This window comes from Mya arenaria, chromosome 3, assembly GCF_026914265.1.
Source record: "Mya arenaria isolate MELC-2E11 chromosome 3, ASM2691426v1".
Classification (NCBI taxonomy): Eukaryota; Metazoa; Mollusca; class Bivalvia; order Myida; family Myidae; genus Mya; species Mya arenaria.
Genome location: NC_069124.1, coordinates 179,930 through 192,481, shown reverse-complemented (window position 1 = coordinate 192,481; position 12,552 = coordinate 179,930). Strand labels below are relative to the sequence as shown.

Sequence of the window (12,552 nt, the reverse complement as noted above, 5' to 3'; positions counted from 1 at the left end):
ACTGAATAACAATAATTTATATTTTAACCACATGAATGGGGTTTGATATATAAGGTCAACAGTTATTTTAATACTTCAGATGGATCAGAGTTGACAGCTGTACGTGTCAGTGATTGTGCATAATTTCTTCATTATCTTGTTTATTTAGAATGTGGTTTAATTGTAAATGCAAATTTTATTGAATGTGTTATACCAAATTTGCAAGATCATTTCAATTCATCAGATTAAACGCCCTTTTCTGAAAAGCATGAGTTAAGGTTATCGGTATTTAAAAATTATTTAAACGTAAATATCGGCATATGCTTATGAGCAAAACAAAAAGATTTGTGTAATGGAAACAATGATATCAACAAGTCAGGATAAAAATGATATTCTGCCAGATGACTTACTCTCTCATCATTCCAACATTCAGTGTTTTAAATACCTCGCATAATTTGACTCCATTAAAACGCCAGATTCTGACAACCAGCCTTTATTAAGATGAGTTGTGCCAGCAAGGTATACGCACCAAAGGGTTTAAAATGAGCTTATTGCCTTTTTATGACATAATATGCAAACCACTTCGGCATAAAACATGTCAAAAATCATTTCTGTTAGATCTTTAAATTCAAAATAATTGTTTGTCCACTAATAGAAGTAATTGTTTTCCTTTCTTGAAATGCATGAATTTCTTGCCCTCTAAGTTCAATGGAAGCGCATCAATATCAATATGTATTGGTTGTATTACACTCGAAACCAGCAACGTCATGTGGTATACAGTCATGGCCTTGTGTTGTCAGCTATTGTGTCGTCAGCACAATCATGCAAAAACTTGGCCATCAGTCAAATGATGTTAAAAAAAAAATTCACATGAAACTTAATACACAATTGTTACCTGTGGCAATTGCCCATATATGTAGCAAGGTTCATAAATATTGTTTTATCAAGTTGCAACAGCAACAGCAACAACAACAGACCGGTGTTGACACTCCCATGCAGTGCTCCTGTTTTATAAATTTGGTAACCCATGTTTGTTTGATATTTTCAGAGTTCTCTGATGCCGGTATGGTAGTCGACTCTCGTGTGTTTGCATATGCTATTGGGATGGAACAAACTCGTAAAATGTTACAGCAAAATAAAGATCTGTCATGACCACTTGAAGAATTTTATTGATTGGATACATAATTACTTGTCAACTCAGGAATTCAAGCTCGCACAGAAGACCGAAGACTGTAATGTTCCCTCACTACATGTACATTTCATTCTAACATCTCTTGAGTTTGCGTGTTGTTTAAGGCTGAAATTACCTTAATGTACCTAGTGAAGTTTTTGTAACATGAATTTAAGCTTGTCAAGTTGATGGAAATCAGAAATATTAAAGCATATTTGTTGGAACTACTGAAATGTCTTTATGACAGGTATTTGCATAAAGAGGTTATGAACAAGACTATTGAATGCCATCTACTTGTATTATAAGTAACATTTAGTAACAGCTTATTATACTAACTATTGTAATGTGAATTGAAATTTTAAGATGAACCTTATTCAGATCTATGATGATAATGTATATAGGTGTATATTTATAGTTTTAAATAATAGACCTAAAATATAAGTATAACTGTAAGCACCAGTTTTTTACATGATTATACATGTAAACCTTTGCAAGGCAATATCTCTGGCTTTAATAATTGTAGAGTTATACCCTGTTATGACTGAAAAACAACCATCGGTCACTCAATAGCACTCTTGGTATTTGTGACTTCTTCAGCACTGGGAAGTTGTATAAGAAATGCCAGTTTGATTAATAAAACGTCCCTAAGTCCTTGACATATATGTTTTTATATACAATATATGATACTGATCGAATCGGAATATACACTGAATTTTTGTCTTAGGTTTGTGCCAGTACTTTTTCTTAAAAGTTCAAAATTTATAACCAAAATGTGTACACAGTAATTAATTGTAAAAGTGTCTACTGATAAAATGTGTTAAGAATTTCTGAAATAATTAATGTATTATGTTTATTAAACATTGGCATTACAACGACTTCTTCAGTTTTTATACCCCCTTTCGAAGAAGTAGCGGTTTATTGCTTTGTACATGTTGTTCAGTAGACAAAACATTGTCTTATTGATAACAAGAGAATGGCTTGAGTTTAAGGTCCTTAAACTTGTTAAGAGTTGGTCATTAAGAGCAAATAGCACCTTTTGATTTTCATGTCTACGTCATGGTGACCTTGAAGCTCATACTTGGTAGGGAGGTTGGTCATGCCCACAAGTGGCCCCTATTGATTTTAGGTCAAAGTTCAGGGTCGAAACAAAACAAAAAAAGCTTGTACTATTTCTAACTAGAGTATCCTTTGGTCTAAGGTTGTCCTCTTTAGTTATCATCCCGCCGAACCGAAGGTTTCTGGAGGGAGTTATTGAATTGCGTCCGTTCGTCCATCCAGAACCAAGTCTTGGCAGGGATGGGTCAGATCAAGTTCAAACTTGGTCAGAATAATTCCCTTGATGAAAGCCCGACCTCTAGTAAAACTGGGTCACATAGGGTCAAGTATTTGGAACAAACTAAGGGCATTATATTTGGTCCAATATTTCCCACACTTAATCAGAATTTTTCCCACTTGGATAAGTTTGAATTCGGTAATATGTGAGAAAAATAGGTCACTAGGTCAAATCTTAGAAAACATTTGTTCGAAACCATATCTTGGTAGTGATGGGTTAGATTATGTTCAAACTTGAACAGAATGTCCCTCTTTATCAAGTCGACCTGCTTGTAAAAGTGGGTCACATGGGGTCAAAGCTTGGTCACAAGGTCAAATCCTTGTAACACACTTGAGGCATTATATTTGGTCAACTATTCATCAGAACTTTATCTGAACGGTTCCTTTTGATAAACTCTTAAAAACTGGCGGAACCACATGGTAATAATTGGTCAGATTATGTTAAAACATAATCAGAATGTTACTCTAATGACATCTTATCGCGTTTAAAAATGGTTCACATAGGGTCAAAAACAAGGTCACTAGGTCAAATCTCGGGAACATACTAGAAATGTGAAGATAGCCCACTTGGTAAAATCTTTTAAAGTCATTCCCGGAATCAAATATTGGACTTTGTTCAAGCTGTGGTCAGAATGTTCCCCTTTGTTTAACGTTGGAAGACGTTAAGATTGGGTTGCATTGTCTAAAACCAGGTGATTAGGTTAAATTTTGGAGAAGTCTTGGATTTTTTTAAACTAGGTCACATGGGGTCGAAAACCAGGTCATTAGGTTAAATTTTGGAGAAGTCTTGGATTTTTTGAAACTAGATCACATGGGGTCGAAAACCAAGTCATTAGGTTAAATTTTGGAGAAGTCTTGGATTTTTTTGAAACCAGGTCACATGGGGTCGAAAAATAGGTCACTTGGTCAAATCTTAGAAAAACATTGTTAACAACCTAGAGACTTTTATTTTGTGCAATATTTCTGGCCCAATCTTCTACAAACTTAATCCGAATGTTTGCCTTTATGAATGTTTTTATTAGTTTGAAACTAGTTAACGTGGGGTAAAAATATTCTTTTATTTCAATGATTGCAAACAAATTCATATTTTGTGTCCAAGGCTCATAAGAGTCCATCATCCACGTATTGCATGTTTCGGTTGGAATATTTCACAATCATTTGATTTCCATCCACTTTGCATAACCAGTCGAGGGATATCATCACCCAGACAAGTCGCATCGGGGGAATTTATCAGGTGTCTTCTTGAATTTTAAGTTTTATGTTTTTTATAGACAGATGTTGTTGTTTTGTTGTTGTTGTTGTTTTTTTTTTATAGGAAATGCAAATTTGTGCATCTAGATAAAAAAAAGGTTAATTTATTTTATTAATTCAACCGACAATTATTACAGACTTGATTAACCGTGAGGTCGAGGTTATATGCAATGTGCATGATATGATTGATGCATTAAAATGCACGTTTTCTACATCAAACATTAAATACACCATCAACAATTTGCGATCTTGCGAACAGTAAAAAGCTATTACAAAAACGTAATGTCATTTTCTGTTCTAAAAACTATGAGCAGGAAAAGCTCGGGCGTTGTCGATAGATTACACTCGATCGAAAATAAGAATAAAAATGAGTTTAAGGGAGATCAATGTTTTCTATTTCATTTCACTTTATGCCAAACATAAATTATTTCTTATATGGACCTTAAATAAATAAATAAACACCGTGCAGGTGTGCCAACAAACATGGTATTTTATCGACAGTTAAAGAACAAATAATATCATAACAATGATCATATATAAATATAGATATAATATAAAATATATTGTGAAATATATGCATTAATAGAAAATAGCATTTAAACAGTCATAATTCATTTCATCAACTAACCAAAAAGCAAAGATTTAAAATTATATCTTTTACACCAAGTAAAGAAAAATTGAAATAACAGTCGTATTGTTTAAAAGTTAGTTCCTGTGTGTTTTTTAGGAAAAGGCTATTATATAAAGACGTTCAAGAATTCTTCACGGCAACATCTGAGATCCTTAGGAAGCTCTTCTTGTTTTTTCCAAATGCACGGATAATCATAATAATCAATTCGAAAATAAATACAATTAATACACAATCGATATTCGCACTCAGAGTACGACTGATCTGTATCTGATACAGAGGTAAGCTTGGCCACTTTGAAACTACCAAAAAACCGTGTGTCTCGTTGACAAGCTAACACATGTAAAATTGTCTTACTGACTAAATAAATAGAAGGAATAAGCCAGTTGTTATCGTTTCCACAATTTTGGGTAAAACTGTCTAAAAGCACCTGCTTCAAAATCAAAGAACTTGGAATTGTAACATCGTAAAGGGGCCCCAAGAACCGTTGACATAATGGAAAACAATCAGCGTTACGTCCCGTCACGCAGTCATCAGTGTTTCTGTTTATACTAATGTCATCAGCAATATTATTCAACTCTCTAGGTACCCATTGATGAACATTCTTGGTGAATTATTTACTAAAATACCTAACGCCAATTCGTGTAATTCTAATTTGGGGGTGCCTTACTTATCTACTTGCACAAATGTCTGTGAATCGGAGAGCCATTTAACAGATTTATGTGCAAGAATATCGCCATAAGATATGTGCTAAGAAAATAGCGTTAAGTTCCGTTTAAGTTCTTAACTTTTATAACAATCTTCGTCAAACCTCATATGATGAAAAAATGAAGCCTGTACAATTTGCAACAAAGCACTACATGCAAAACCACTACCAATCGCTATGAACTTGAAACGTCAATGGATGTATCTTTACTCAAAATCTTACAATTTATGTGGTCAATACGATCCATCCAGAACTCAAGTTCAGAAACACACATTAAAATGTTCTGACGATAAGGCAAACTTTTTATCCCTAGTGACACGAGAAGTAATTTCTTCATACAAAGTCTAGCGAGATTACCGATAATCGACAACCTAAAATTTATTTTTCCAAACATTAAAGCAAATTATCTTGTGCTCACCATAAACAAGGAACCTATAACATGAGACAAAACAGATTTTAAATCTGCAAAACTCCAATCAGGGATGCAAATAGAAAACCGTACACCATCCCATAAACTCATGCACTTAATGCACCAGTCAATTGTAACCACGCCCCCCCCCCCCCCAGGTCCGGAGAAAGCCGGGGGAATGGGCCGTGTTTTTACCTTTACATTTTGCCCCTCAGTGCCGGGTGAATGCGGTGGTTTTGTCTTCGCACCAAAAAAAGCGGGGAATGGGCCTTACCTTGGGTCCCTTTGGTGCGGGGGCATTTGGCGGGGATTTTAACAGCAAATCTTCACCGCAGAGCGGGGGGGGGGGGGGGTCTTACCCGGGCTTGGCTGGACCGAAAGTCAAAGTCCCCGCTATTCCCTGGACCTGGGGCGTGGTTACAATTGACTAATTGACTGGTGCATTTGTCATTGAACCGAATACCAAACTGAATTTTCCTTGTTTACCATAATGCCTGCATATTTTAAAACTTTTTCTGACAAACTTTACATCCTCAATTTAATTCCGGAAAAAATAAATCAAAGTTTGATTGACTTTAATACATATAGAAGGTCACCATTGTGATTTCTTCGAATATTTTAAATGCCATATTCAATATGACAATGAAAATAATTGATTTTACATAATGTGATACATTAAGTTTCTATCATCTGTCATGTTCAGTTCTTAAAAGATTTATTGCCTCCATTAGAAACGTATGCGTAACTATATGTCATTCCTTAATAAGTCCTTTGTGCGTATGGTACGGTCTTGATTCAAACACATTGGAACTGTAGTTGCTGTTAGTTGAGAATATGTCCGTCCGTCTTTATTTCGAGTCCGCTTCAAGTAACTTATATCGATGAAACGATGTCCAAATATACTAACACAAGTGTTCTCAACTTCCAGCTAGCGTGCAGAACACATGTCGCGGCCTTGACGTACCCTCAATGTCAAGGTTGGATTTAGGGGTCCATGTTGGATTTAGAAGACAAATGTCCGAGAGTGTCTGTCTTGAACGCTATTTTTGTTCATCGAGCATTTTCTTTTCAATGTTTTAGTCTAAGCATTATATACTTAACAACGATTGTGAGGAAAGTTATGATAATTTATACTAAGTCCCTCTTGTTGGCACGATGTTGCACGAGAGTGTGATCATGTGTTGTGGGGGAAACCGTAGAAAACCCACTTGTCCGGCTTGGTGAACATTAATAAGTGAGATTTTAGCTGTTTTAAGAATTAGATCGTATTCGTCAAATTTCACCACACCAATTTGATCAATCAGCGTTATTGGACAAAAGCCCGGGTCGAGTAAAGAAATCGGACATTACGGGTCAATATCCAGAAAGCCATTTGTATTTGTTAACACAAACCGATGGAAGGATTTCCGAATATATTTTGCGTTTAAATATATTTATTATCCTTATTTTTAGTAAAATTTGAACGTTTTATTGTATAACCTAACTTTTACAATTTATGCATTGCTGACCGAACCCGAAGCCCAAGGAAAGGTACCCCACACCCGTCGCCACCCCCCCCCCCCAACCAATCCGTCACTCACCCTTTTTGTGTGTGTGTGGGGGGGGGGGGGGGGGTACGATCAAAGTCACATCAATTATGTCCACGGCTAGCCCCATTTAAGATCTTGATTAGTCACGTCAACTTACGTGACAAACTGCATAAGAAGTACTGGACTGCATGAAACCTGTTCCTAACCTCTACGCCAGCCCATTGCTTCGTGTTTAGAGATCCTTTGGTGACAAGGAACACCGATGCTTTAAAAAATCGTTTTATAAGGCCCGTACGACGACCAATCTGTTTGAAATAATATCCTTCACAAACGCTGTTCAGATCGTGTGTATTTGTCAGATTGGTTTAAATGCAGGCTCTCGTCTATCTCTATGTTTAACTCACCTGAGCACGAATAAGGGAGAGATATTGTGGTAGGTTGGTTGTTCGGCGTCCGTTGTGTGCCGTGCGTCGTCAATAATTGGTTTATTTGCTCTCTGAATATTGGTCCGAATGATTGTATTTATCAAATCCCGGACATGTTCGAATATTTGTCACTTCTGCTGTTTTCATATATAGGTTACTAGGTCAAATCTTACAAACACTTTGCTAAAGCAATAGAGGCTGCTTTCGATAGGTTACTACATTGAAGATCAAATCTTACAGAAAAACACATTTGTCTACGCAATATAGTCTGCCTTTTTATCGCTTGGGTGCTAGGTCAAATCTCAGAAAACCATGTTTACGCATTAGAGCCTGTTTTTTTTTCATGAAAGGGACACTAGGTCAAATCTGAGACAAACCTTGTTTACACGACAAATGCTGCTTTTTATCGATAGGACACAAGGTCACATCTAAGAAAACCTTGTTAATGCATACGGGTCTGCTTTTTTTCATGTAAAGGTCACTAGGTCAGATCTTTTAAAACAGAAAAGCTTTACTCAATAGATGCTGCATTTTTCATCCGTTATTTGTGAATCCTGATTAGTACGATTGTCTTGGTGATTTTTCGATCAAGTTCGAATATGGGTCATATCATGTCAAACAGCTGGACACAAAATAAAGTCTTAAAAACATTGTTTACACAATGTAGGCTGATGTTTGCGAAATGTGATTAAATTGATTGCAATAAATGCTTTCTTAATTCGATCTTTAGGAAATCTGGCCAGAATAACTGACTAGGTGAAGTATCGATAAATTTAATCACATGAGGTTATAAATAAGTCGCATTGTAAATTTTTTATAAAAAAACAACTCCTTGTTTACACAATAAAGGATGTGGTTAATCAGATCTTTGCGGAACTTGACCAAAATAATCAAGTTTGGGTATTGGTCATATCGAGTCAAAAAGTTTGCCACAATGTAAACTTTAGAAAAAAACATATTTAAACAATGACAACTTTTTTCAACTAATATTTTGGAAATTTTAACAGAATTTTTGTCTCGATGTAGTCTCGATCAAGTTTATTGGCATCTAGAGCATCTTAAGTTCTTAACAACATATCTTATTAAATTGACATTAAAATGCCACATTTTGATAAAGCGATGCCATTTAGTGACTTATAAATTATTAAAGCTGGACATCTTGAAACATCTTGAAACACTCACACACTATTATCTTATAATATTATTTTTATGGTAATAGTTGATGCTATCAATTACAAACCTGAATAATGAAGACGTGATCGGCATAGTAATAATGAATTATGCAGTATTTCTTTACTGAACAGCAAGCCCATATCCATCAGATGGTCTGCGTATGTTTGGCCGCTCCAAATATGTTATCAACTATATTCTTACAATATTTAAGTTGTTTTGTGGTCTACATTATATTGTGTCAACTATTCAATTAACTTGGCACCCACGTTTTATATCTACCGCCTCACCTTCTTAAAATCAAAAGCGGCTGACCACTTAATGTATTTAGTGTTCAAAAAATAGTTTGTTCAACGAAAAGGCAGTATTTCTCAAAGTTTCCAAAAACATTATTTTAGAAAATCGACAGTCAGCCGTAATCATTTTTTTCTCGATGAAACGGTAGATACCACCAGTTGCTGGCCCAGCTAGTGGGTAGTTTATGTTAGACCAATAAAACGTAGTTATCAGCATTTTATTTTTATAAGGAGTAGGCAATATTTCTTAATTTTTCTCATACATTTATTTATGTAAATTAGCAGTCAGCCGTTAGTGATTTTAATCAGGTGAAGCGGTAGATATAAACAGTGGATTGCATAGTCAGTGGGTATGTATAAACTGTTTATATGTACTTACACGAAATAAATGATTATTCGACTATGTCGCATCAAACCATTTGTTTTTGCAAGTGCATTAATAACCTCGAACCATTACTTATTATTTATATTTAAGGGACTCACAAATTGTATGTAAGCAACACATTTTAAACAACAAATGTATGTTAAAATATATTTATTTTTCTAACTTTTATAATCAAGCACCAAACTACAACGATTTAAACAACGACCATAAACAATTCAGATCGCGATCGTGCTTTTCGGAAATAAATTTAGCAATTTGTGTCTCATTTAAAAAAAATATATTATGAATAAAGCTCTAGACGAGTCCATGATTTATTAAATAATTGATTGACTGAGTGATTCATTTACACTGGAGGTTATTTTTAACACCTACACAATATAATAAGTAAACCTCGTAAATAAGTAAATAAGTGTTACCTCGCCATAGTCATTGTTTTATTATTCGATCGAATGGGATATGATGATATATTATATTGTACACAAGATGTAGATGTTTGATTGCTTTATTTACAGTAATGTGCGTGGAACAACACTTAATGTTTATATAAAAATAGGTGTCGTCGGGTTTTATACCTCATGAAGTAACCACAATAGAAATCACACAATTATTTTTATTACCAATTAGGTATCTTATAGAAACACGTACAGTTTTCGCAAAACCTCAAAATATGACAAAATGAAAACATGATGACAGCATGGAAGCGGCCGTTCATTGTGAACACAAATTAGTTACTCGTCAAGGGTGGATCCAGGATTTGACGTTATAGGGGCGTAACCTTTTGACTTCAGTCCTCAGAAACGAAATTCATTTTGCGTAAAGTGTTTGGGGGGTGGGGGGAGATAAACAATTTATAGTTCGAAATGGTGCAGTGTGGGTGTATTTTATGCCATGGGCTACCTGACCATTTTTGATGTCACCTTTTTGCCATTGTAAATGCTAGAGCCATTGTACGCGTATATCCCAGCGTAACCGTTAATGATGTCACCTATGATGTCATCGTAACCGTTAATGATGTCACTTATGATATCATCGTAACAGTTAATGATGTCACCTATGATGTCATCGTAACCGTTTATGATGTCACCTTTGATGTCACCGTAACCGTTAATGATGTAACCTATGATGTCATCGTAACCGTTTATGATGTCACTTATGTCATCGTAACAGTTAATGATGTCACCTATGATGTCATCGTAACCGTTTATGTGTCACCTTTGATGTCATCGAAACCGTTAATGATGTCACCTATGATGTCATCGTAACCGTTAATGATGTCACCTATGATGTCATCGTAAGCGTTAATGATGTCACCTATGATGTCATCGTAACCGTTAATGATGTCACCTATGATGTCATCGTAACCGTTAATGATGTCACCTATGATGTCATCGTAACCATTTATGATGTCACCTTTGATGTCATCGAAACCGTTAATGATATCACCTATGATGTCATCGTAACCGTTAATGATGTCACCTATGATGTCATTGTAACCGTTAATGATGTCACCTATGATGTCATCGTAACCGTTAATGATGTCACCTATGATGTCATTGTAACCGTTAATGTTGTCACCTATGATGTCATCGTAACCGTTTATGATGTCACCTTTGATGTCATCGAAACCGTTAATGATGTCACCTATGATGTCATCGTAACCGTTAATGATGTCACCTATGATGTCATCGTAAGCGTTAATGATGTCACCTATGATGTCATCGTAACCGTAACTATTAATGATATCACTTATGATGTCATCGTAACCGTTCATGATGTCTCTTACGATGTCATCGTAACCGTTAATGTTGTCAACTATGATATCATCGTAGCCGTTAATGATGTCTCCTATGATGTCATCGTAACCGTTAATGTTGTCACTCATAATGTCACCGTAACCGTTAGTGATGTCACCTATGATGTCATCGTAACCGTTAGTGTTGTCACCTATGATGTCATCGTAACAGTTAATGATGTCACCGATGATGTCATTGTAACCGTTTATGATGTCACCTTTGATGTCACCGTAACCGTTAATGATGTCACCTATGATGTCATCGTAACCGTTAATGATGTCACCTTTGATGTCATCGAAACCGTTAATGATGTCACCTATGATGTCATCGTAACCGTTAATGATGTCACCTTTGATGTCATCGAAACCGTTAATGATGTCACCTATGATGTCATCGTAACCGTTAATGATGTCACCTTTGATGTCATCGAAACCGTTAATGATGTCACCTATGATGTCATCGTAACAGTTAATGATGTCACTTATGATGTCAGCGTAACAGTTAATGATGTCACCTATGATGTCATCGTAACCGTTTATGATGTCACCTTTGATGTCGCCGTAACCGTTAATGATGTAACCTATGATGTCATCGTAACCGTTTATGATGTCACTTATGTCATCGTAACAGTTAATGATGTCACCTATGATGCCATCGTAACCGTTTATGATGTCACCTTTGATGTCATCGAAACCGTTAATGATGTCACCTATGATGTCATCGTAACCGTTAATGGTGTCACCTATGATGTCATCGTAACCGTTAATGATGTCACCTATGATGTCATCGTAACCGTTTATGATGTCACCTATGATGTCATCGTAACCGTTTATGATGTCACCTATGATGTCATCGTAACCGTTAATGATGTCACCTATGATGTCATCGTAACCGTTAATGATGTCACCTATGATGTCATCGTAGCCGTTAATGTTGTCACCTATGATGTCATCGAAACCGTTTATGATGTCACCTTTGATGTCATCGAAACCGTTAATGATGTCACCTATGATGTCATCGTAACCGTTAATGATGTCACCTATGATGTCATCGTAACCGTTAATGATGTCACCTATGATGTCATCGTAACCGTAACTATTAATGATGTCACTTATGATATCATCGTAACCGTTCATGATGTCTCTTACGATGTCATCGTAACCGTTAATGTTGTCACCTATGATATTATCGTAGCCGTTAATGATGTCTCCTATGATGTCATCGTAACCGTTAATGTTGTCACTCATAATGTCACCGTAACCGTTAGTGATGTCACCTATGATGTCATCGTAACCGTTAGTGTTGTCACCTATGATGTCATCGTAACCGTTAATGATGTCACCTATGATATCATCGAAACCGTTAGTGATGTCACCTATGATGTCATCGTTACTGTTAATGATGTCTCCTATGATGTCGTCGTAACCGTTAATGTTCTCACATATGGGCCATCGTTACCATTTTTGATGTGGAATTCT

General features: G+C 35.8%; 1 protein-coding gene across 1 annotated transcript; it reads right to left on the bottom strand.

The window, feature by feature from the left end:
• Positions 1–10,318: 10,318 nt before the first annotated feature.
• Positions 10,319–12,462, bottom strand: LOC128226837 (GRIP and coiled-coil domain-containing protein-like). Its single transcript, XM_052936913.1, has 2 exons — positions 10,692–12,462; positions 10,319–10,658 (listed from the first exon to the last, which is right to left on the bottom strand). The coding sequence occupies exons 1-2, from the start codon at positions 12,319–12,321 to the stop codon at positions 10,483–10,485; spliced, it is 1,806 nt and encodes a 601-aa protein (XP_052792873.1). The 5' UTR covers positions 12,322–12,462; the 3' UTR covers positions 10,319–10,482.
• Positions 12,463–12,552: the final 90 nt, after the last annotated feature.

Coding starts and splice junctions, on each gene's coding strand:
- LOC128226837 (XM_052936913.1), bottom strand. CDS start 12,321: ATGAGTGACAACATTAACGGTTACGATGACATCATAGGAGACATCATT. Junction 10,659..10,691: donor CGGTTTCGATGACATCAAAG/GTGACATCATAA, acceptor ATGACATCATAG/GTGACATCATTAACGGTTAC.